Source organism: Lichenostomus cassidix, chromosome 6 (genome assembly GCF_008360975.1).
Source record: "Lichenostomus cassidix isolate B80296 chromosome 6, HeHo_3.0, whole genome shotgun sequence".
In the NCBI taxonomy this organism is placed as follows: domain Eukaryota; kingdom Metazoa; phylum Chordata; class Aves; order Passeriformes; family Meliphagidae; genus Lichenostomus; species Lichenostomus cassidix.
The window spans coordinates 6,520,511-6,547,349 of record NC_139487.1 but is presented as its reverse complement, the minus strand read 5'-3'; the positions used below and the strand labels follow the sequence as shown (position 1 = coordinate 6,547,349).

General features: G+C 40.1%; 1 protein-coding gene across 2 annotated transcripts in view; it reads right to left on the bottom strand.

Annotated features, from left to right (window-relative positions):
• SHTN1 (shootin 1) overlaps positions 1–26,839 on the bottom strand; it is a 52,258-nt gene that overhangs the window by 9,584 nt on the left and 15,835 nt on the right. The window contains exons 4-14 of one of the 2 annotated variants that reach the window (XM_085064740.1): positions 25,106–25,200; positions 23,365–23,533; positions 21,170–21,267; positions 20,140–20,221; positions 18,322–18,416; positions 9,807–9,953; positions 8,351–8,504; positions 7,178–7,283; positions 5,398–5,480; positions 2,898–3,007; positions 2,216–2,269 (exon numbers count right to left, since the gene is read on the bottom strand). In XM_085064740.1, coding sequence (XP_084920866.1) covers positions 2,216–2,269; positions 2,898–3,007; positions 5,398–5,480; positions 7,178–7,283; positions 8,351–8,504; positions 9,807–9,953; positions 18,322–18,416; positions 20,140–20,221; positions 21,170–21,267; positions 23,365–23,533; positions 25,106–25,200 — 1,193 coding nt within the window. Of the gene's footprint in view, positions 1–2,215; positions 2,270–2,897; positions 3,011–5,397; positions 5,481–7,177; positions 7,284–8,350; positions 8,505–9,806; positions 9,954–18,321; positions 18,417–20,139; positions 20,222–21,169; positions 21,268–23,364; positions 23,534–25,105; positions 25,201–26,839 lie in introns of both variants that reach the window. The other variant, XM_085064739.1, reaches the window with a different exon arrangement.

Genomic DNA, 26,839 nt, shown 5'->3' with positions numbered 1-26,839 from the left:
TGTCAGCTACAACTGCAGCATATCATATCCTATAATGCAGCTGATCTGCCATAAACCTGACCCTGTGTCTACATACTTCAAGGTTTCTCTCTTGCACAGAGTTAGATCTCAAGCTGAAACAGTTTTTTATATATACAGAACTGAAATAAATGCTTTTACTGCCTTATGCCAAGGCTAGCATGTAGTATCAGTGAAGCAGCAAATCCAGGAGCACTTTTCTGAAGGTGGGAGGAAAAGAGGCTTTAAGCAAAGCTTGAAACCTCACAAACTTGCCTACAGGAATTTAAACATGCATTCAGTGCATAGTGCATGCATCTCCCAATTCACAACATTCAGTTACTGGATCAGAATCCACTTAATTGCAAAATTTCCCCAAAATGTTCATAATGCAACTGAAAATTTGGTACATTTGATACATTTGGTATATTTGAAATATACTATTTCATTCTCCATCTGAGTCTTCCCATGAATCTGTTTGTTCAGCCTTCAAAACACATCAGACTCATATAGCATTTTTCCAGACCATAAATAAGACATTAGTGACATCTTTTGTTGACAAGCACACAACTTCTGACCAGAAGTAGCCAAGGACAAAAGGAAATAGCAGTGCAAGTAGCAAAAGCTGTGATACTTTCAGGAGCCCTGCAAAGTACCTCCTAATTCTTCACTACTACCTAAAAGTTAAAATATTCTCTTTCAAAACTTTGAAATTTAACTGAGCAGGCTCTTCATTAGCAGTATGCTCCAGATCTGCACAAATGTACATGCACAAAAGCAACTTAAAAAGGGAGTCACTCAAACTCTGGAATTTGCACAACATAAATGTGTTTTGTTTGTAACAATTATATGGAGGTCTACACAAAATGCATAATTAGCATAGTAACAACAAATGTTTACTCCATCACATTCCACCCCCGTGTTTGTTGTCTGACTGTGCTTAATCACTGCTCTCAAGAATGAACTGGAGCTGCATTTTATAGTTTGTCTTGCATTGCAAATACCCTGAAAGGCTCAAAAGCAACGAGCCTGACACAGAAGTGCAGTGCCTGCAGGTTTCTCTCTGCTCCCTCAGAAGTGCATAATCAAGTCTCCCCTGATGTCAGTGACCCAGTGCTAAAGAAATAAAACAGCTATTAGAGAATGAAAGAACCTTGGGCAGGATGGCTCTGTCCAACCCTCACTGGTCCAAACAGCACACCACATCTGACTATTCCTGTAATTATGGAATTCCCTTTAAAACACAGTCTCAGCATTGCATTTTATGCCTTTTGTATTTACTGCCGCATTTAATTATGTGTCCCTCTAATTAGGGCTCAGCATTAAGGTCTGGTGACTCTCTAGATCATTTCTTCCCTTCTTCCCCTGCTTTCACATGACTGGAGAACAGCAAGTTTAACACACCACAGGATGGTGAGAATGATTAGCTTTGCCTTCTGCAGAGTGGAAGTGAAGTATTTTGCTTCAACACTGGCAGAATTTCACCTGCCATGCCAAAGTGGTACTTCAAAAGCTTCAGGGTTACAGAAGTCAGGGAGCAACAACTACAGCTCCTTCTGACTGATACAATTTTAGCTCTTGTGCAAAAGAAGCAACCAGTTAAAAACAAGCAGTGCAACAGATGAGTAAAGGACACAAGAAGAGCAAACTTAGCACATTGCTCTCAGCTGGACCAAACATGGCTAATGTTTGTATTTGGTGATAGATGGTTATGTGGACAGCTATTCAGAATCAGATTTTTCTACACAGAAATACAGGCAGACCAGAGCTATTGCTTTATTTAGACTTCATCTATGCTAACAAGGAATTTGGTGCCACAAGAAAGAGGGCAGCAGTTGATGAGGAGAACTGTAGATCTACCACATGTGCAGTCCAGGGGCTTTACTTTGGACTAGATACAGATAGTCAGTTGCCTCTCCATCCCTAAGCATCCCCACTGTATTTGGAAAGCTTCCAAAGGATCTATGGCAGACACAGACCATAAAATCCCCTCTAGTGGCAGGAGTATACGAACCCAGAGCAGAGTTCAAAACCAAACTCTAGCAAGACCAAAACCAATCCTTAAGGCAAACAAACCAAAGTCAAAGGTAGAATTGGAGGATTTGCTCCAAAACTGCTCCACGGCTTCAAACCAAAATGCAGAAGTTTCCAAGTTTCCACAGAAGACCCTGTCAGCTCAATGAGAAAACAATGAAACATAAGCTGAAAGTTCTCTTACCAGAATCCCTTTTAATTCTTTCATTGCACTTTCCGAAGGCTTTGGTGTTTCTGGCTGTAAACAAAGACAACATATGGAGGTTAAAAGCCAACAGAAATGGTGCAGGACAGACTCTGTAGCTGCAGACAGACCTCCCACAGGGGCTGCTGCTCAGGCTTGGGCTGTGTGATGTTCTCTGGCCTCTCCTCCCATGGCCACAGGGCTAACATTCCATCTATTTCCTTCCTCAGCTGAAGAGAGCAGCTTCAGCTCTTAACAGTGAATCACACACTATACATAAAGATGATGCTTTTGTGAAGAAGGTAAGCAATGTTTTATAGTAACCACATTTAGGTATTAGCTCTAAGTGTTGCATAAAAGAAAACAAAGTGTCAATGCAGTACACTTGTTGATCAGCCCTTTAACCAATTCAGCTATTCTCTCTGTGATTTTTGTTTCTTAGCAGCTGTTTGTTTACAAGTTTCTTTTCTGTGTCAAAGAAACTGGCCTTTTATTTACTTACTGCTGCCTTCATTCTTTTTCCTGTGGTTCAGATACATGCTGCTCTAATTCACTTTCTCCAAAATCAAGCCAAGTAAATGAGGAGAGGAAAATGTATTCTTCTGAATATTTAACAAAAAAGTTTATTTTCAGTGTAAATTACTGTATTAGCTAATATATTGCTCTGTCATTTATACCAAACCTTTGTTTTAGGCCTGCTTGATTGGTTGACTGGTCTCAGGTGAACTCCCTTTTTAATCCTATCCATCATTTCTTCCACAGCTTGCCTCTTCAGATCTGTGACTTCTTCACCTGCTAGAAAAGCCAAAGAGCAGATCTCATTTCAGACAGAAACTACAGAGAAATGGTACAAAGTAAAAAACGTTCTCCTTCTGGATATAGCAATCTGTTAATTCATCAGCATTCTGGATAACAAAACAAAAGACAAGAGGGGAGAAGAGCACTTAGAGCAAAAATATGGAGAAACAGGGTTGATGCTATTCAAAGCTGCAACCTTGTACTTTGTAACAGGAATTTTAAAAAGACTTTTGCTCTCTTACTTGTCAGGATACCATTGATGATTCATAGAAATGTGGTTTCTGTATTCTAAGCTGATTTAATGTCAGGCTTTAATTTCACAAACAGGCTGTTTCAAATGTAAAAGCTTAACTAGAGGTATGGGATAGAAACCACTCATTCTAAGTCCTTAACATGGGTCAAAACAAGCCTCAAGTGTGATATAATAACTAGATCAAGAAAGAACTTTCTCCCTTTTATTTTTATTTTAAGAATAGCTCAACTATTAAGAGAAAAAGCAGTTTATATGTAATTGAGGAAAGGTCAGAACTGTTAGTTTGCTAATAAATAATGAAAGAATGGGTAGTAGAAAACTTAGAGTGAATTTCATAGTATTTCCTGCAATCACTGTTTGTGACAGTCTCAACAAAAAGGTGTAATCAAAACATCTAGGATGCTTCAAGGTAAGGAACCCTGATAAATCAAGGCACCATAATTGGACATTTACTGAAAGATAAGATTCACTCTTCATCAGAGATCTCGGTACAAAGTCACCTCTCTAACTCCTTTATCCAGAGCAACAACAACCTTGTTTCTCTCAGACTGGTAACCAGTTCCCAGAAATTCCCCCAAGGACCTGCTCAGGTCATTTCTTTCCTCAGTTCCTCACCTGAAAAATGGGAGGAGTAATACTTTCTTTCCCCCACTTCCTGCTGGATGCAACAATCCAGCCTTACTTACATACCATTAGTCTGCTAACAGCAGGGTTTTTTTTTAACAGTTATATCCTATAATTTCAGCCAGGTTCCCTTCTTTGTTTAAGTGGCAGCAAATGAGTTAAGCAATTCACTACAAACAAACTCCTGCTGTTTCAGAAGGAAGAGAGAAACAGCAAGAAAACCCTTGGTTATTTAACTGGCAATGCCTGTCTAACTAGCTCTGACTCTTCAGGCACTCACAGTCATTTGTAAATCTGTACTTAACTCCTGTTCTCAACCGACTAAGTTTTCAGCTTCCATTAACAACAATAAAATGCAATTTCAGCTGTTACTTTGCATGCAGAGCCACCTTAGTGGAAGACTGTTTTGTTTTAGGTTTTCAGTGTTATTAAAGGATTAGAATTACAGTCCACTCCGAGTAGTAATTTCACAAGATATGAATTGAGGGATGAAACGGAAGTATTCAACAAACAAGCTCTGTGGAGAGGCTCTGGACAGAAGAAATTGCCATGTGGAAGTTCAGAAATTTCCCTGTATTATGCTGAGTATCACCTGCTCTCTGTTTAATGCTTGTAGGTTTAATCTTCTGCCTCTACCAGGTAACCTGTGGAAGGACAAAGCTCTGCATATGCTGCAGCTCAAGCAGGAAGATTAGAACATTTCTCCAGTTACAGCAAGTGCTAGGTCTTCCCCTGAGGTTTTTGACCTGCAGCCTCAAAAACTGCTCACACAAATCCTTTTGGAAACAGTAAATTGGATGCTGATGACAGTTCAGATGTGGAGGCAGAGGTGGCTATGACAGCCACACAAATTCACTTGGAATCTTGAGGAAGTTTGCAGTAGAACACAACAGAATGTTTCAGTTGGAAGGGACCAGCAATGATCATCTAGTCTGACAGACTGACCACTTCAGGGCTGACCAAAAGTTAGACATGTTTGCAAGGGCCTCAAAAATTTACATGCTTGGGGCATCAATCACTTCTCTGGGAAGCCTGTTCCAGGGTCTGACCATTCTCACCATAAATAATTTTTCCTAATGTCCAGCCTAAGCATTCCTTGATGCAGTTTTAAACCACTCCCATGTGTTCTGCCACTGGATCCCAGGCAGAAGAGCTCAGCACCTCCCTCTCCCTGTCCCATCCTCATGAGCTGTAGAGAGCAATAAAGTCACTCCTCAACCTCCTTTTCTCCAAAGCAGGCAAGCCCAGAGTCCTCAGCCACCCCTCAGAGGAACAGCAAAGCTGTAGTACCAAAGATACCAATTCCCATCCTGGTGCACATATCCCTGGGCTGCAATCCCATTTCTGCACTACAAGGCAGAGGAATATGCTGGGGCATGGATGGCTGTAGTTGATGTTGACAATTAACAGCATCTGAATCACCATCTTTACCCACATTTCCCTTCCACCAGCTTTTCCTGCAGTGCCAGTGGATAACCCACATGGCTTGAGAAGGGATGAGCTGTACCTGACTCCTGCTGAGGAGGTTTCTCCTTCTTGCTCACGTTGGTGTTGGAGTGAGATCTCTTGCGAATCATTGACATGAGAGACCTTGGGGGGAAATGAAACTGCAGATTGTCATTGTGTCCTGTGTCACACGCTGTCAGAATGAGCCTGAAGATGACACACCACCAGCTTGCTTATACCTGATTATACAGCCACTCACAAAAGACTCATTTAATGGTTCTTGAATGCAGATGTACTGAATTACCCCCCACAATGCCTCCCATCAAAATGCACCAGAGAAATTTATTTCTTTTTAACAGACATTAGGCACAAATCAAAACACTCCAGATTTGAATATTAAAAAGCCAGTGTCTCATTGTGACACATGACAAATGGAAGCTGCTCTGGCATAATAAACAGAAAGAAGAGCTGTAGATATTGAAGTATTGTTCTCCAGAGGACACTTAAATATGGTGATCAGTATCTCCCCACCATCTCCAAGTTTGTAATCTCCTTACAGTGTCAAGTAATTATCCCCTCATTGCAGTCACAACGCAAAAGTCCACACCAGTAAATGATTCATCTTCAAGCCCAAACACAAGTTTCTGTGCCTGTCTGATGTGTCAGAAAGGCATCACTCCCTACTGAACATCATTCCTTACAGAGCAGTGACATCCCTGGAATAAAGGGTCAAAACTCTGCCCCAGAAAAAGCAGCACCCAGTGTCTATGCCCTGAAACAACTCCTGTGCACATACACATCACAGTGCATGAGGAAATAGTCTGACTTTGCTACTACAGGGCTTAAAATTAATAGTTTCATCTATTCAAAACTGTAAAGGGCACAAATTTAAACAAAAAAATCCCATAACACTCCTACATGGTTAATTCACGCTATCCATCAGTGAGAAAGAAGCAAGCAGGCCAAATGAGTTAATGGACATAAAAGAACCAAAAGGCCAAATACAATCATTCTGAACATGTTTAGTTCCTAAAAACAATGTGAGATGCACAAAGGGATGAATCTCCCCACTAACTACCTCTATCCACATATTTAACACACTAGTTAACAAGACTCCTGGATGTCATTTCTGTTACAGAAGGCTGCAAACTGTCATCAAAGTCCATTTATTTTTAAAATGAAGCAGACAACATGAAGATTAGCTGAGTTTCTAAAATTAACTAAGCACCCTTTAGGGTTTAGTTAATTTGTTTGGGTGTAATGCCTAATACATCATAGACTGGTCAGCCTCTTTTATAGTCCTTTGCAGAAATCAGGCCAAATTTTGCTAATTTTGCCCAAAACTGCTTGATGACTGGGTGGTGATTTTCTTTTTTTTTTTTTTCCCTTTCCTTTTTAACTTATGAAAGTCATTGTGGGAACTCAATGGAGTCTGCATTTTCATCATCAGCATCTGACATGAAGGGACACACAATAATCTAACATATGATTCAGTTCAAAGGAGTTTTCTTGGCAATAGAAAGCATTTCACAAGTCTATAATTACAGCTATCAGGTGAATAGAAAAAAAATAATCTCCTAAATTTCGAGGAGACAGGTATCTCTCCTCCTCCAAAGTCACAGTCTAGACAATTTGTTAGGCTTGGCAAGGCAGACAGTGTTCAGAATTGGTCAGGGTGTTAAGTCTGTGGGCAGGTGGGGCACTGAGCATGTCCTGCAGCTCAGGAGCCCCAGACAGGTGGAATAAGCTTTTTTCTCCCTTTAAAGACACTCTTCCTGCTTGGATGCCAGCTGATTAAGGAACTGTGCTGGTGCAAAGCAGCACTGGGTGGGAGCACTCACCGTATGGGGTTGGGAGGAGGAGGAGGAGGGAGAGGAGGGGGTGGTGGTGGTGGAGGAGGTGGAGCAGGATTTGCAGACTGCTGGATTCGCTTCTGGAGTTCATCAACTGCACAAGAGCAATGGAACAAAGCACAGTGAGTTCTTGGGCTCTCACATCTCCTCTAAAACCCAACTTTGATGGTTTAAGAAAAAAAGCCTTAACTAACAAACAAACAAGAGTAAACCACACAACTGTTGAAGACCTATTTTTGACATTTTCTACCAAGAACAATGCAGGATTCCCATTAAATCAGTTACGTCCAACCTCAGTTACTAATGAAACTAAAACTCTCCCTCATACAGGATTCTTCATATAAAATGACAGAGCAGGGAAAACTTGATCCCATTCCTGCAATGGTACATTTGAGGTTGCATTTGAGAACGAACTAATCAGAAATGAAAGAAATCGACAATTTCAGCCTCCAGACTTATCTCTATCTTGCTGATGGTGTGGGCTTTTCCCATAAAAATGGTCAAAATTGGGGGGTGGCAGAATGGATTTTTCCTCTCCTGTTTTCATGTCAGATCTAAAATGTGGAAATTGCTTTTCTGCACTTGAAATGCTGTCAAATGTAATTAAGTGGGGAAGGGCAGAAACAGAGAAAAGTCTTGAATTCCTTTTAGATACAAAAATCTTTAGCAATTGTTCTGTGTACAGTAGGAATTATGGCAGAAGTACAGAACACGATTTCCAAAGTAGATATGGCTCTTTGTTCTTGCAATGATGGATTCAAATTAAAATTACAGTATTTTACACTTCTTTTTTTTTTAATTATAAAAGGTAAAAAAGTTAAAAAGCATCTGAGGGACTTTAAATTTCAGGTACAATCTTTTGTGTCTTTCACACAGACACCCATTCCCATATATTTATCCATCTGTAGACTCAGGGCAACCTAACAGCAGGATTTTTGTACTTCATAGAAGTTCTACAAGGTTATTCTTTCACACCTTTTGGATATGATTGTTCTGCAGTTGAAGGCAGTAGCTGTACTTTGTCTAGTGAAGCACAGGTCTGGATCAGAGCTACACAAAACCTTCTGGGGTCTCAGTTGTAATTTGTAATTCCACTAGATGTGCACCAACCACCCCCCCTCACACTTTACCCCTAAAATCAAACTTATTACATGATTTTACCTGAATGTTTTAGGTCTCTAGCTTTTTCTTCTGCATGCTGACACTTCAGCTCCAGCTCTTTTTTATCTTCTTCCAGAAGTTCTAGTTGCTGTTTAAGGCGACTAATCTCCTTATGCAGTGATTGATTCTCTAGTTTTTCTTCCAATTCTTTGATCTGCAGTTGGCAAACAAGACCATTCATCACAATAAATGGCATTTTCCATCCCTCCTGTTGGCAAATAACCCACTAGGCACAGTTATGCCTCAAAACATCATGTTATAGTACAGGAGTGAAGCACAAGTCTCAGAAAAAGGAAAATTTTTGAATGAGAGCTGGAAAGATTCTTCTGAGAGCTGTCAGAATTTTCTGTTATGACCCTAACTTGCTTTCTCTTCTTTAAAATAGCTCCAATGTACTTAAGCTCTACGTCATTCCCTTATCTTTTTATAGAGTGTTTATCACATAATTAGAATTTAATTTCAGAACATTTCCTCATTTGAAGCACGAGAACACTGACATTTTTGTTCTCTTACTGCTTCCACTGACAGGCTGGTTATTTAAACTCCCTTGTCTCAACTCATGCAGATGCCAGTGGGTGAATTATGGAATATCTGATTCAGAGGCAGCATTCAGATGCAGAGCAGCAGTAACTTCCCAGATCTTTAAATATATACATTTTGCTGTACACTTACAAGTAGCCAAAGATGCAGAGGTTTTCTACAAACTGGCAATTATTCTTCCAAAATACTTATTCAAAAGCATTTGAGATTGCATAGTCTTAGTATTGCTGCATTGATGGAAGGACAGGAATTGTTTTCCTATCCGTAGCACTACTCTACTAACAGAGTTTTAAGAACAGACCTCAGGGCTATAGGAAAGCTCATTTTCAGGCTTTCCTGGGAAGCAATGGTGATTTCTCCCAGAAAAGAGGTTGATCTAGTCCAGTTTCAAAGAATATATTTGTTTATATCCTAGCAGTTTAGATCCTCTTTGTATACCATTTTGTAAATTCACCTTACACTTCCCTGCTTCAGTATGTCTGGCTTTTCCCCCTCCATTTCCTTAGCAAGACACAGACTATTAATGTGAACTGCCTACCTCTCACCTTGTGTTCTTCTTTGCTTATCCCCTCAAGACACCCTCTGTGCTACTCAATGCCCAAAACATTCTCCTGTCATCTCTTCACTTAATGGAACCTGACTTACTGCTTGTAATTGCACTTTACTGGCAGCCAGAATGAAATACTTTCCTAAACCAGAGCCTTCAGGCTCAAAAGCCTTCGAGTTTCATACTCATGTCTGAACAGTGACCCAAAGAAGGGAATCACAACTTTCTCTGAAATCTAGTTTTTAAACTCTGAGCTCTTACAGGGGATATGATCTCAAGTAATTCTGAATGTAATAAAGACATGACTCTCCTTAAATTCAGGAGGTTTTCAAAGACTTCTGCATGAGATGAAAGGAAATTCTGTAATACCTTTTGCTGGTGTTGAAGCCTCTCTTCTTCTAATGTGTGAGTTAGCTTAGCATTGTCATCCAAAGCCTTCAAAAGCTGCTGATCAGGAGCAGAATTTTGCAGAAGCAACTGACTCTGCCTTTTCATCTTGTTCTGTTCAATAAACATCTGCCAAAACAAAACCCACCCCAGACAAAAACAACGGTCAGGCACAGTCCAATGCTATTCTGGGGAAAATGGCAACTGGAAAGAAAAAGAAGATAGTAACATCGTGGTAATGTGGCAGGAATAGTGAGGAACCAGGTGAAAAGAAAGAGGAAAGGAAGTTTGAGAGTAAAATTTACAAGAGCTAAGCTCACACTGAAAGGAAGCAGGTGTTTGCTGAGAACCACCCACTGCTACACCTCAATTACCCACATGTTGGCAGCATTCAGAATTTAAACACATCTCTGCATTCTCTTTCCTGGAAATGGGAACAATCTGATCCCCATTCTGGGAACTCTGGAAAGATTAAAAGAAACTCTAGGTGGAGGATGAAACATCTGTGAATTCACAAGCCATCTCCTCAAACACGTCTGCAAGCCTTGGCATAAAGCCCACTTATATTGGAGGGTATGTGAATGATGGAAATTAATTTCTTCAGGGAATGAATTTCAGTCCATGTCTGTGTAATCAGTGTATGCACTTGCCCTGGGAAAAGGCTTTTCAGGGCAATTTCAACCTTTTAGTTCTGATCACTGTGTTCCTTCCTTTTCCCAAGTTATATTTTTGACGTGGCAAATGAACGCATTGCGGGGGGTGTGCAAAAATCAAAAGGTCTAGAGACCTGACATTGATAAAAAAAAATCACACACTTCTCTAGGCTTCACTTAAGAGGTGCAGAAACTGTCAGCACATGCAGTTTCCTTAAGAGATCTGCTCCTTCCAGACTGTTTAGGACCTATGAAAAAGAAGATTGCTTTCCCACAAAGACACTCCTAGTGAATTTATTCTGCACCTTGACATCTCTTTCAGGTAGAGGTTTGCCCCCAGGCAACACGGGCTTCCACTTGACAGACTCAGCTGTGCCTGTTCTTAGAGCAGAAACAGGGACTGGGTCATGCTGAGGTTTCACATGAGTGTGCACAGGTCAGCAGAGCCACTTATGGCAGGAGAACAGAGAACAGCCTGAGAATGCAGGTACTCCCTCAGACTGTAAAAACACTGCTGTAGAGCACAGCAAAAGCAAGGAGATATTTTAAGAATAAAGTATTAGAAATAAAAAAGTTCCATGACGTCTTTTCAGATTCCCACCCTGTTTATTCACCAACCAAAAGTACAGATACAACAAATGGTTTCTTCCCATATGATGCTACTGCAATGCTCTGTGATTTATTTCTTTAAATACAACTGGCTATTAAACAAACATGAGCTGATGCAGGTTTGTGACAAGCATTCTTTGCACACACACCTCAAGTGAGCCTTCCCAGCAAGCAGCTCTGTGCATAGCTGTGCAGACAGAGCGAGAAAGGCACTGACTGCTGAACTTTTAACTCCCCATGCAGCCTGCCTGACCCTGCGTGCCAGGAGGAGCCAATTGATGCAGCCCTAATGCCAATCAAACCTGCAATGAACACTCCACTGGGCAGGGCTGTGCCATGGGGGCAGGCAGGAAGGACTGGAAGCATTCAGTGGAGAGGAAATGATGAACGTGGGCTCTGCTACTGCACTTGGGTGTAAAACAAACAGGAACAAACTGCTGACAATGCAAAGTCAAACGTGCACTGGACATCAGCTCTCTGTCCCAAAATCCTGCCAGTCAAACCAATGTAGGTTACCTTATACTAATAGGGCTGTGGCAAAAACAAGTCAAAGGCTAGAGAATTTGGGAATCAAAGCTACCCACAACAATCTGTAAAGGTTTGCCCTTATATTGCAACTCATTCTTTTAACATTTGATATTCTTAAAAGAAACAGCATCTTTGAATATCATACTTAAGAAAGGCCTCTAATCACTGCTAAACAACTCAATACTGTATCAAAGCCTCCTGCATTCCTGTTAAGTCACTCACAGAAGTTATTTAACCCTAACAGAAACAACATTTCTCCAGAAACCAACTCCAGCAAACATCGCAGTTTACCCACGGTGAACTTTCAAAGCAAAGTAAAAACCTGGATTTTTTTTTTTAATCTGAAAAATAGTTTGAGGTGATCAATTCCAGAATTTTATTCACCGTGTTTCCGCCACTAAACCCAACCAAACAGAGTTGTTCCAGCCTGAGGGAGCAGAAAGCTGCAAAAACAAGAAGAAATCAAGTAGGGCAACTTGATTTCTTCAACTTGAGCAGATACTTCACCAAGTGCAGAAAATTCATATTCATTTTGTTTCATGTTCTTCTGCAACAAAATGAAAAAAAATCCTTTTGAAGACCTGGATGAAAACTTTTTCTTTCAGAAGCTTTCACATCAAGTCCTGCATTTTAAATCAGCTTTATAAATTGCTTTCATGATATTGCAAACACGTTCCCACTCACAAATATGAAAGTATCTTCAACACCACAGAAAAAAGATTTTGATTACAAGGTAATGCTGCAATCAGACACATGAGAACCAAATTGTCACAGTCAGTCCCATCCATCTCAGAAGTTACACAATTTCTCTTAGTGCCAGCATATTCTAAGTCGCAAGGACAAACCCAGATAGGATAGCCATGTCAGAGAAAGCAGAAAGCAAGCTGGTGGTACTGATTCAAAGTTTTTGAGAGGCTGCTCTCTGTGTCCAACATAGGGGCAAAAATCCCTTAAAAATTAATTCTAATTTAAAATTTCAAAAATCAATTCCTGCTTCAGCAGGGTGGAAACCTGATTATCTGCACAACCGTGAATATTAATTAAAGTGACTGCTGAAAGGGCAAAACAGCTACTAACAAGATTATTTGGACTAGGTGGAATTTAACCAATTGATGGATTAGTTCCGACTTTGCCACCTGCTAGACAATTATCTGCAGAGCATCCCAATCAATGCTGGAAACACAAGTCAATAGTGCAGGAATCTACTGAAAACCACGACTGCAGCTAAAGGCAGATCACAAAGAAAAATGGTTTGCTTACACCTATAATTCTAATTTTTAAAATGTCCCAGTGTTGTGCAAACCAGTTACATATCTCTCTCTCCCTGAGTTTACAAAGAGAAGCTTCAAAGTACAGGAAATCTGGGAGCTGGACACTTTCCATCAGCAGAGTTTTCACAAGAACTGGGGAGGTGGAAAGATGGGGCTGAAAATAATGGAAGTTTTTCCCTTGACCTCAGTGAGGCCTTACCTCATTCTCAGCCTCTTGCTGTAGCCCTTACCCGACAGAGCGTTCACTGCAGCTGGTTTTTGTTTACACCAGGGCTGAAAAAGGAATTCTTCCTCATTAAAAAAGTTAGAAAGCAACTCTGTTAGTGTCAAGTCCCTGGGAATACCAATCCTCATATAACTAATGTCCAGGATAAAACTGGATGCTTTCCAACCAACTCTTCTCCTAGCAGCAAAACAATGACAAAGGAAATTCTTTCATATCCATGTGTGGCTACACTTCCATCTATACCTCCTTTGGGTATTTGCTATATGCAATAACTTTTTTGTCTTAGTTACAGTTTGAAGGGAGAAAAATGTCCCAGTACAGCAGGTGTTGCTCTAATAAGGTAATCAATAGCTGCATAAAGTAAAATAAAAATCAGTGGCAAGCTGTCCACTATAAATAGAGTAACAAAAGGTAAGCAGCAAGGCAGAGTCACACTTGGAGGTGTCAAACAGAAAAGAGATCTTCATTTCACTGAGCAGCTGGTCCTTATTTCAATCCTCAGCAGCACTGTCCCATCCCCATCCCCTCCACAATCTAATGAGGAATGAGCAAGTCATCCTCACAGAGGGGTAAGGCATTTACATTTGTTACAGTTTACAGGTGCTGATGCCTTTTGCATTACGTGTACCCTGAAGCCTTATAGTCTTGTGTTCAGACCAGAAATAAGTCCCAAGATAGGTAGGATCAAAGTACTTGTCTCTCCCCAGAAGAATGGGCTATTTGAAGGATTTCATGTGATGGGGAGGACAGAGTGATCATGTCTGATTTTGGCTTGACAGGGCACCAAGCATCTCTAAATTTAGGATTAAAATACAATTCCAGGTATGGGTTTTAGCTCAATGGCTAATCAGGAAAAAAATAAATACATATACACTCCTTCAGAGGAGCCAAAGACTAATCTAGTTGGATTTTCAAACTGCCACAGCAAAGTGAGCAATGTGACCATGAAAAAGGACATACGCATAATACGGACAGCCAACAGTCACTCATGGAGATAATTCATAATACTTCAGACCAATAAAGATAAAACACAGATGGTTTTAGTTACATGGCTAATTGCCAGACAACTTCTGAAAGACTGTTTCTGAAGAGCTACAAGCTGTAGCATTAGTAAGTTTTGTGGCTCAAAAGAAGAGGTCTAACTCACTCAGAATGGGAGAATTGGAGTAGATGAGTTAAGCCTATTTCTTGTCCATCGTTTGCTTCTCACCACAGAGGTGCTTGGAGCATGTACTTTTGAGTGTGAGAAACCTGAGTTCCCATCAACAGTGTGACTTCCTTAAAAACAGAGCATTATTTATTTTACCAGCCTGTTAAAGGGGTTTCTCAAGCTAAAGCACTCATTCTTCACTTATGAGGCATAACTGCCCAAAATACAGGGGGAAAATAATGTCTATTGTTATTCATTTCTTCATTTCCTGCAGTTTTCTTTTTGTCATGGTAGAATCACTGTGATATATTCTACAATGCTCACAGTCTTACAGCATTTAGACACCAAATAATAGATTCAGAAGTAGATCATACACCACATGAAAGAGGAGGAAACATCTTTACTTTTTTTCCCCACAGATAAATTGCCTAAACAAAATAGAGATGGGAAGGGGGGAGGGATGGGGAGAAAAAGACTAAAGAGTTTCCTAGAGCACACATCTGTTATCATTCCCCAAGCCTCTTCCTGGGAAAAAGCTTGATGAAACATATTAGCATTACATCATGCTTCAAAAGTGGTAACATCCAAACCCAGGAGAATTCAAGTACTAACTACTTATCATGTCTCTTTAATTATTAAATCCAGTTCAGTCAGCTGGACTGCAAATTAATTCTCTTCAGATACAAGTTGCTGTTGAACTATCCTTGGTAAAGCACAGAGTGTGGCACTTGCAAGCACGGAGATCTTCCTCAGTGCTGTTTTTGCAGTGCCCACTCACAGATGCAGCATGTAAATGCAGAAGTCCTCACAACTTACACCAAAAGGTCATAAATGCATCTAAGGAAGAGTTCTTTGGGAGTTCGTGTCATCAAGATAGCCAAATCCAGTGTGTGCAACCTCACAAGTAGAGCAGACATCTGCTAAGAGTGACAAGGATTTTCCCTAAGTTGACAGCCACCTTTTATCTTTCAAAATGGGAAAATTCAGTCCCAGAGTAAGCAAAGCCAGTTGTGCACTGGCAGAGGTGCAGGTATTTTGAGGAAAAACAAGTTAAATGCAAACATTTTGCTGTGCAACAGTTACTTAGAAGCACAAACAGCTGTAGGATGGTGCGAACATTCAGCACTGGATGGAAAGTCAATGAAAAGATGCACAATGCACATTAGAGATTCACTGAAGTGTTTTAATCCATGTGGATCATAGTTCCTTTGAATGCAGCCTTTCAACTTCTCAACTGCAAACTGTTTTCCAAGTTACCAGAAACACTTGGGAAGCCTTTCCTTTTTCTCTCCAGCTGCACATTTTGAGCAAAAGCCTGCGGTAGCCTCAGAAGTGAAAGGAACTCCAACAAACTGCTCAGCAGTTTGACACTTCATTCCTATTTGTCCAAGATACAGAGGACAGTAAAAAACCAAGCTCAATGTCAACTTTGGGAGCACACTGCTGCTTCTCCATGAGGTTTCCAGAGAACTTTAGGGGCAGGGTTGTCTCTTTGCCATATACAACAGTAAAGAACTGTTCATTTGTGCTGGTTTCAGCTGGAATAGTTGATTTTCCTCATAGTAGCTCGTATGGGGCTGTGCTTTGGATTTGTTCTGAAAACACCACTGATAACAGAAAGGTATATGTTTAATAAATCCCTTATGCAAGCTTATTTTGTTAAACTCCAGAGATTTTCACATCGCTGAGAGTTTCAATTTGCTTCTCAGACTGTGTTCTCCTTCTTTTGGCTTGCTTTGCTGCATGTATTGTATTTTGCTCATCTTTGTGGAGAGTGCTTTTCAGGGGTACCTCTATATTATTGCAATGGCCTTCAAGATACTCTCTGCCTCCCTTTGTTTTCTTATAAACTGCTCCACAAACAGCTGAGAGATCTTAAAGTGTCTCTTAAAACCTGACACTAGAATTCTGGTTAAGCTTGCCAAGATTCCTGTGTTAACAACCCTGTTTTATTCAGGTAGGTACAGATTTTTCCATGCTTCCGCCCCTTACACACTCTATTTATTTAGTTCTTTTATGCAGATTCCTGTACCTTTCACAATGGGTTGTGACTCACTTCAAACCCTCTCTCCTTTTCCTTCCCCCTCTCCACACCACGGCTGACAATATTTACTCAGTTTCTTTAGAACCTCTAAAGAGCATGAATTCTAATGTTTGAAGTTGGATCGCTTTTGATTAATTAAATATATATTATGGTGGTGCCAGCAGCATGACTATAATTAAAGCTGTATTGGGTCCTTTTTTTTTTACTTTAATCAAAAGCTGTGATTTTCAAGAGTTCCCTCACTCCTATATGTGCCTGCTCCCTCCCTCTCTTGCTCCATGTCTCTCCTCTCCCCCATCTGTGCTCCCTTCTGCACACATGCTCACCTGCCTGTTCTCTCTCACACCTGCATTCTCAAGTGCTCCTGCTCTGAAGCAAATCCTCCTCACTTGTCAGAAGGGCAGAAGGCCAAGGGCATCCCTCCAAAAAACAGCCCCCAGCAGCCACTTCCCTGCTCTCCTCCCATGGCAACCATGATGCAAAGACAGAAGATGAAGCCATGATAAGGAGAAAGGGAAAGGGGTGGATCTGAATGCATGGGTCAATCACCCCATGAAGGCAAATTTAAGGTACTTCAGCCCCTTGGAAAGACAACTTGCCCACTGAACTGAGCAGGCACCCCAAAGGCAGTAGTTCTGTATTTTAGAGAGCTAAAACACACATCGAGGCTGTTTGAGACATCACAAACACTAATACAAAACAAGATGTGCCATCCTTCAGCTGCAATGACAGCCATATTACTTGGAGCCTATTTCCTTTCTCCAAGTGCTCCAAACAAATCAAGAACAAAGCACTGAACATGCAGTGTTGCCCTTTACTCAAAGCTCTTCCTTCCCTCAACACCACACAGCTTATCACAACCAACCACTGCGGATTGCAAAATCCAAGCGAAAATCCAGCAGAAATTTTGTGGTTTAAAAGAAACATTTTATAGAGACCGAGGAAGCAGGTGGCTAATGAAAGCAGAAAATCCCTCAACATCCTTAGCATAATCCAAACACAGCTACTGTAACACATCCTAGAAAACTCAGCTCTCAAAACACAGCTGTGACCTTGCGACATGATCCATATGAGGACACTCACACAGCCTCACTCGAGCAGAAAGCTGTGCTGCTGTGGATGCAGCTGTGGGCCAGAGCCTGTCTCTAATGCCTCAGGGTCACTCAAGGGACACCACCAGTGTGGAACCAGGCCAGTGAGAACAGGTTTTTAAAGAAATTTGAAATACTAGTTCCCCACACACAAATGAGCAATGCCTTTGTTGTCACATGGTCCTGTTTTTTAAAACATTTTCTAAAAATCTTTCTGACCAGCACGATACCAAAGGATGACAAGCAGGTACATAAAGGAAAGAATAATGCAGAAATTCACCGTTGTAGTGATTCCATTTTGGGTAAGAGAACTTTATGGAATGAAAGCCTCCAACTGAACAGCTACTCTGACAGTCTGCACCAAGAGAGGCCCATATTCTCAGAAGAGACAACCACTAAATAATGACAAAACCCAAAAAATACTTGTTTGTAAATAATCAGCATTTCTTTGGCATTGTACTTAAGTTCTTACCTGTCAGTTTGCTATTCAATTACAAAAAGTACTTTCAATATAATATCTCAAAATGAAAATGAGTCGCTCAACTAATATTGTATTTTTGCAACACCTTTTTTATGAATCCACATATTCTTCAGGAAATACAGTCTTCAAAATTTGCCACTAGAAAGGCAGCTAATCTCTCCCAGCTCCAACCACTACATATTCCACATTGGAATGTTGTAGCTAACTAAGCCCATGATAAATTTAAAGCCTTGCCTTGAAAGGGGACATAGGTAAGGCTGCATGAATAATTCCAAAGTGCTTTGTAAATGCTTGTTGAAGTAGTAAACACACTTTTATGGATGAAGTACAGATGTTGGCTAAGTCATATGTGGGGCTGGATGAGAGCTGGGAATTGAAATTAAGTCATCCAAGCTGCTAAGGTTTTGCCCAGTATTTTGTTTTTCCTTTTCCTTGACTACTCACCTCTTGTGCAAATGACTCTGCTTTCTGCCGCAGGTTCTTTTCCAGCTCAAAGTTTACATGAAGCTCTTCATATTCCTCTACTGCCAGCACAGACACTGTTTATAAGGATAAAACAAGATCAGAAATAGAAGTGGAACAGATCAAAAGAAGAACTACTGTTTGATTTACCCACATAAGCTGCTATTCCCTAGTACCATGAATCCCTCGCTGACAGCATGACCTAGTTTTACATTTCCATACACAGTCCTCTTCACAATATTTGTCCTAAACCACACCACATATATGCACAATTTCTAATCTTCTGCAGAGTAATACTCCTCCTGTTCAGACCCAAAAATCTCCAGTAACAGGCATCAAGTACCACAGACCATATTTGGCCTCTCTTTGCCTCAAAAAAGCTTTGCTGAATATATCAAAGATTATGTTATGCTTGAGGAATCTGTATTTGTTTACCTGGTTTGGAGATAAGCATAACATTTTTTAAAGGTAGGTACAGTAAGTGGTAATTTAGCCAGTGGGATGCACATCCCACCCCACCTGACTCTCAAAATTATGCTAACTCAAAAAAGCAAATAAACAAAAAACCAACCACAGAAAACACACAAAAAATACCCAACAAACAACCCACATACTTAGAAATAAATGAGATAAATTCATCGACTCTGACTGAAATGCACTGAGTGCACAGCTTCAACACAGTGCTACACAGACACAGGATACAGGAGACATTGAACAGATACTCTGGTAGCTCATTTCAAGCATACAAAAAAACCTTTCTTTAAGTCTTCCTGAAAAACAGGCAAGTGTGAAACTAGGGGTTGTTCTTTTGATAATGCTTAGAAAAAAGAAAACATTTCAGAAAATTTTCATCTGCCACACTCTCCTATCAAAAGCATGAAGCTAATCTGTTTAATCAACTGTTCTGAAGTTTGGTGTTGTAAGAGCCTTCAGGTACTGCCAGTCATAGGCTTAAGCAGTGCAGACACATGGAAGAGGGAAGAGATGGACACCTGGAGAAAGCTTACAGGATCTGCCCTACTGCATCCCAGCCAGACCCATTGTCTTCCACTCCAGGAAAATGGGAAACACTCAGTGAGGCTTTTTAGCAAATCATTTTTAATTTCATAAGGCTCAGTAAGCAACAAGAAGAAAGAGCAGAGTAATCCAAGGTACTAAAAACTTTTCCCCATATTCTTAACTTCTTTGGGGTCAACTATTACTCATGTAGAAGCAAAACTCACCTTCATTAAGCAAAAGCTTTCCTTTTCTGAGTCATATCTCATTTCAGACTTTCCCTGCCCTGGTTTTACCTCTCGTGTCTTTCCAGAAAGAAAAACTTCTGGTTTTCTTCTATAACTTGGAAATCATATCTCTTACATGCAAGCACTCCTGCCTTTTTCTCATCATCCTCTGAACATAAAAGAAGTTGCTCCCAAGTCTTTAGACATTCAAAATTATAAACTGCATTCCAACTAAAGGGAAAACTGGTGTAGTGATTCAGGAAAACAGGAGATTAAGGTTCAAAATCCATCTCTGTGAAACACTGTCCTCCTACCCTAGTTTGCCACTTGTGCCACACAGGAAAAAGTTTCCCTATTCTCACCTAACACTTGCTATTTACATTGTCACATTTTCCTGGAGTACAGAGAGTCTGGAACAGTCCATGAGTTGATGCAGTGCCTGCAGCAATAAGGCTGAGTGTCAGATCTGGACCACAGTCACTGTCATGTGAGCTACTCTTTGTACTGCAACAGAAAAGTTCTGAAGCTTCTGCAAAGGATGTAGCAAACTGTTAGAGAACCTGCTGAGACCACACACCTCTGTTGCACTTCTCCAGCAGCTTCTGTTGCTTATTAACTTCAGTTGTCAAAACAGCCTTTTCCTCTTTCAACTTATTTACCTACAAAAGTATAAAGAACACATCAAAAACAAGAGCATTTTAGTTAATGGCATAAGGCATACAGCACATACATAATGCAAGCAGTATTTTGCTGTTGGTAGCTGTGTTTCCTAGGTTTGGCTCAATGCTGGGGTTTCCAGTGGGATGGAAAGCATTTTTACTCCACCTTACAGATGTCATAACAGATGTCATAAAAGGGTTATGAACTAAACCTCCCATGGCACGTTCCAGTCACAGCTGCAAATATAACCTCTTTGGAACCTTTCAGGACCAGGTGCCATAACACCTGGCTGAGAAGTTACTTGACTGTTTGCATTTTAATATAGTCAGACTCCTGTTTTGTTTTTTGGCTTTTTTTTTTTCCTGGGCTCTGTTTATTGTCCAAGAGCTGTCAGCTGTGTCTTTCTGAATGCAAGTGTTGCATAGACAGGAAGAGCCACTAAGTCCTGATTTGCATCAATACATGGCTTATCCAGTTTTCAAGCAGGAACGAAACTCTGCTGGCTTGAAAAGCCAATTTGCTGGTCTAATTACCATGACACAGCAGTGATAATGGCTAAAGGATACACTCAATAAAGTAGCACCAGTGATTAAACTACGTGTCCTACAAAAGTATTTCTTACACATCTACAGTTTTAAGGAAATCCAAAAAACCCCTGCAGGCTGTGATGGGTGAGGGGCTGTCAGGAAGGGCAGGTGACAGCTGTAATATGGGCATTAGAACAGGTCAAACAGATAAGAGAAGTCAGGTGCCAGCAACAGTGGCAGACTGGACAGTGACTCAGAAGGCCCCTTCCAGGGACATGCCCTAAGTGATCCATCACTGGCAGGACTTGAGATTAGACAGTATTCAATTAACTTCACAACTGAGGGTTTTTAGCAAAGTAAGATACAGAAAGTACCGACTCCACGCTAACATGGTCTCGCCTTCCATGGTACAATACATACTTCTTCAATTACTTCTGCAAGTTTGCACCTCAGGTTTTCCAGTTCAATGGCCAAGGTCTTCTTTTCCTCATGAACAGATACGATTTGATCTCGCAGCTCTACAGTTTGAGGAAGGAAATGAAGAATATATTTCATTCGAAAAACAACAAAGGAAATGTCATGGCAATGCAAGTACAGCTGAGTATGAAACACCTGAACTACGTACTAAGCATCAGCTGTAATCAAGGAACACCCTCAATAATTTATGAGCTTTGCATAAGTGTCAAGTAACAGATCTATAACTGGGCCACAGTTTCAGCTCTACTCTGTTGAGGTAAGCTTCTTGTTCAGTCCTGCTGTCTTTATCTGCATTCTGAATGATTCATTTCCTGCTACAACTGGGTCAATCCTGCCACCAGAGTGTCCTCAGTCCTACTCAGGAGACTGTCATATCACAGAGACTCTGGTATGGAGGCAGCAGAAAGCAATTTTTAAGAGGCGTCCTTTAAAAGAAATTAATGCACTTCAATTCTTTTTGGATCGTGAGTTCTTGTCACAAGGGAAATAAACAAAACAACAGGCAGTTAATACTTGGGAGGTTTTCACTGAAGAAATTGTCCTGAACAGCTGCCAATTTATAGTCTTTGTAACATTATGTGAGCAGAGTCAGAATATAACCTTTACTGATGGAAGAGCTAATGCTTGTAATTTTCCCCTCAGAATTTTTGTTCCTAATTATTAAAATATGAAATAAATTAAATTCACAATGGAATAAAACATTTGATTATAATCACTTCTTAACAGGAGATCAGTTTGCATACATAATATATCAAGGTTTAGGTTAACATAAAATCACCACAAAAATAAAAATTTATTGATATATATTAGCTTTCAGTAAGTGCTCTCATTCCCCACCTGCTTCCAGAATTTCACAGCACTGCTGTTCATTGAATACCAGCCACGAGTTGAGAAAATTGTGGCTAATCAATTGCAGATGATGATGACTTGCTGGATGTCATTCTGTTTGGTGTCACATCTTGAAAATGTCCTTTCTACACCAGCATCCCCCCTTCCAATTCTGGAGGCTCAGATTTATTGTTCTCTAAATTAAAGGCATACACTTTCCGAAGTAAATAAAAAGACCTGTTTTCCCAGAAGGTTCTTGATACACCTTGTCTCTGTTATGGATTTGTGCTTTACAGAGAAATTCATGAGGAAAAAGGTCTCACTGAGATTTATGGTACCTGGATTAAGTCTCATTTTACAAAACATGTCAACGTCATCATCCAGAGAAGAAAGCATATCCACATACCAAAAAGAGCCTCGGATTTTACTACCTTATTTGTGTATCCTTACAGAATAGTGGGAGGGAAGAAATCATTCCAAGAAACATTCAGTACTTTCTTGAACGGTGAGAAGGCTAAAATAGTTACAAGATCCCCAAAATACCAACATTTTTTTAAAGAAATTAAACACTTAATCTCTCTTGTCACCAAATCCAGAATGTGGGTATTCCCCTTTTTTTGGATACTATGGCTACTATGGATACTTTGGATACTATGGATACTTTGGATATACAAAAATCATGATGATTTAATCACAAAGAGGAGAAAGGAAGGCTGATTTTGGACAATGGAAGTATCAACTGCCTTTCAAAAAAGAACCAGAAGTTTCTGAAAAAAAAGCACAGATTTGTCTTATCAATCTATTTCCATATTCTCAAGCTTTGCCATTTGACCTGTACAACAGTCCCTTTTTAGGCTGCTTGTTTGGTAATAGCTCTGGAACATGAATGAAGTTTGTGCATACAAAGGAACGTAATGGAACAGAAATGGAGAGTCCTGTCTGGCAAGCTCTGAAATAATGACATTGCAGCTGAAGGTGACCTTGTCCTTCTGCCTAACTGTTCCTCTGTTAAGGGACTTAGGAAATACTTCCTTTACTGACTCAGTAGCACTGAACTCTCTTAGCTGGGCAGATCTCATTTTCCTATCACATTGTAACTTCCTTTGCAGGCTGTGTATCTCCCACCATCCATGTTACACAGTATCACTATCAGCCCACCCTCTTCTTAGTCATTCCTGCAAATCCTTTGATTCTGACCACTCCCAGAAGCATGACTTGGAACCAGAGGGATCTCAGGTCCAAACCAGCACTGCTGTTCTTTAGACAACTTCTGCTTTGCATGCTGGTGTAGGATCAGCAACAATGCTCACCTTTTATTTGCTGCTGACAGTGCACAGAATTGCATGATCCCGAGGTAGCTTCTGTATCCGTGGATGATTCATCCTCATCGATGTTAATCTCTTCAGTGATAATATCTGGGCCCAGTTTGGCCATATAAAGCATACTAATTCTTTTCAAGGTCTTATTTTCTTTGTTCAGCTGAAAGGTGAGAAGGACAAATAGTAAGAAGCTAATTAGTCCTTCTTTAAGCTGCTGGGCAAGAAGAAGAAAGTCAACTTTTATAAATACTCTGTGTCAAATCAGCTATCAAGCTGACTTAATGCTACACATGCTTTGTGATAGCTGCTTCAGCTCCTCACCCTTAAATATGTACCAGGAGTCCCAACTGAATGACCTGAAGAAGAGTCTGTGCCCGTGAAAGCTCATCTGGTTTTCTCAGTTGTATCAATTCGTTAACTTGGTTAAATAAAAATCCTTACCTTCTCCTGTGCACTATTTTGCTTTTAAACTACTAACACTACCACTATTATATAGTGGTCACAACAGAATTATCTCAGAATTCTTTTGACTTATTACTGTAGAGTCAACTTACATGAAACCACTCATAAACCAAGTCTTTATGGGTCAGACCCCAAGTCAGAAAGCACTTTGGGCTGGACGCTTAAACACATGACTGGTTGGTGGATGGTACAGAACAGATTCATCTTTGATCCCCCTTATCCTCAGCCCTTCAAGTATGGGAGATTTACTCCAGAATTTATTTGGCTCATTCCCAAAGAATGAAATTGAGCAAGTGGGGAGAGTGATGTGAGGGACCTTTCATGGTTTAGTCAGCTCACAGCAACAAACAGCCCCATGGAGAAAAGTCTTTGAAGTGCCCTTGTACATGCATTATAGGGGAAGTGCAGAGAAGAAGACAAGTTGCATAAATGTGTTCATTTTCTTACTTATATGCTGATTGTCTATCTTATGAATTCTAATATAGTGTCATTATGCAAACAATTAAGTAAATACCTCCAGAAAGTACATTGCTAATGCATCTAAATTAAAGTGATTTCTTGCTGGTGTGATTTTTACCATATCTAAGGATGTACTTTGGGCAGGGAATGGGGAGGGGGGGAAAAAAAAAAAGAAAAAAAAAAGGCAGTCAGCATTGCTAATGAAATTTGGTTCAAAATTGCTGTAATCCATTTTCTGATGAAGTGGCTCAGATGCATTTTACACAACCAAAAATATATAAGAGAGATAAAAACATTCTTTAATAATAATGCACTTCTGATGAGATGGAATATAGAAAATTACACACTTGCTAAATTCATCAGACTAGACGCAATCAACAGAGCAGTGGAGGTCACCTTTCCCCTGCCCTCGCTTTGCTTTCATAAACAATCACCTGAAATGTAATGCAGTGGTTGACTTTTTCCATTTGATTTAGACACTGAAATGCTCATTATTGTTTTCACACAGAGTAGTTCTAAAACTTATTTTCCATTTAACCTAAATGCATATGAAAACTAGAGATCAGGATGCTGGTCTGTGAAAATAGAAACTACATTAAAATGGGTAATTTTTTTTCTTTAAAGGCAGGAATTGCATTTTGCATCTTGCACATGGCTTTTAGTTTTTTGCCAATTCCAAACTATTTCACAGCTCCACAATATTATACAGAAATATATAAGGAGTCATGCATACAATCTCAAGTTTTTAAAAAATAAATAAACAGGTGAATAAATAGATCAGATAAAACGGGATCACCATGATTCTCCTCACCTTAGAAGCCAAAGCCTCAGCACTTTCACGGCATGTCTTCTCAATTTCAAGATGGTTCTGAATACAGTTTACTTCCTCAATAACCATGTGAGAAACTAAGGGAAGAATTCAAAAATTAGTCAGTATTTTCCTGAGTTTGACACATACCTCCCATGATCAGAAATAGTACATCTTTGCTAACTTTCATTGTAAGCATTTCAAATACAGGGAAGTACACAGATAATCTGCACAGATACAAACTATTTTGAGCATTGAATATTTGGTTTTTTTTCTTTAAGCAACTCTCTCAAGCCATGTTTGCAGCATTAAAGGGGCAACTGTAGAACTGAGCATAAACTTATGGAAGCAGAAGACCAGCAGGACCCTCCTCATTCATCATCTTTATCTCACTAAGACTTGAGAAATCAGAATGAGACCTTTAGGATTATCCCTTAAGATTGCCATCATAACCCTCTTGAAAATTTGGTAGGAATGCCATTTTCAGAAGACCAGAATCACGGTATTTTTAAACAGCAAGATTTACTCAGACGTATTACAAAGTTTCTTTTTACTCTCTGGTCTGTTTCTTATTTGAAGTCTCTCTGTGTTGAGCAGGCCCTAAAATAAGCACCACGGCCTCACCTATCCTCTCTGTCCACAACACAGATCCCAACACACCCACAAGTATTCCCTGAGCCCAGGGCTGAGGCTGAGCTGTCTGACTGCAGCTGGAGTACATGGCTGTGATACTACACTTCATGTCACAGCTGGAAGAGCAAGAGACACATCTGTCCTCTGCAGTTACAGAATCCTGATTACAATTCTGGGTACACATCACTCTGTCAAAGACAGGCAAAAGAGTGACCAAAAAGTTCTGGAACAAATCGTGTTTTGTAACATAGGATATCGATGTGAGTCAGAAAAAATTTATAAGTACAGATACATTTTGGTTTTCAATTCCATTCAACTTCCAGCAGTACATTTGCCCTTTAGTAGTGTTCAGTCTTTTTCTAAGGGACAGGTTTAAGGTTGTGCAGGGGAGCAAAGCACAAAACCCAAGAACAGTTTTCCATTTCTCATGCTCATTGATGCAAATCCCCCTTGGCTCCTGGCACCCTCACCCATTCTAAGCAGCAGCCTGGATCCTAATTCTGTAAGTCACTGCATGGCACAGATTCCATCTCAACCCAATCAGGATTTTAATGCACAGAAAGGAACTATGTGCAGCTGAACAATACTTTGGAGCAGGAAAAAGGCTGGAAAATATAGTGTGAATACAGAGGATTTTTTTTCTAGTATTTCCTTTCCTTTTCACAAAGATAAGCTTTAAAACCTAGTGATTTTATACCACTGGGTAGAAAATCCTCCTTGCCCTCTTCCAAGAGTTTTGACTGAAAACTGAAGAGATACCAAAATGCTCTCTGATATACAGAGGTCATCATAATGACTACAAAACAGGACTTCAGGATAGGAAAAACAATGCCATTAACAAACGTTATTTATGCAGCTTAATATTTAGTATCAACTGATGTTTTTATTATTAAAGTTGCATTATTACCATACGAAACCAGCAACACTTTGGTTTGCTGAGCAGGTGCATGAAAGACAAAATCTACAAAAAAGAAAATACGGGGCAGTGTATTGGTAAATCTTGGTCTAAAAACTACGTTGACATCAAGTCGTCTAACAGCAGAGCAACCACACCTCCTTCTCTGGTTGTCTTTTTATTTCCATTTCTCCTGACTGTGGAGAAAT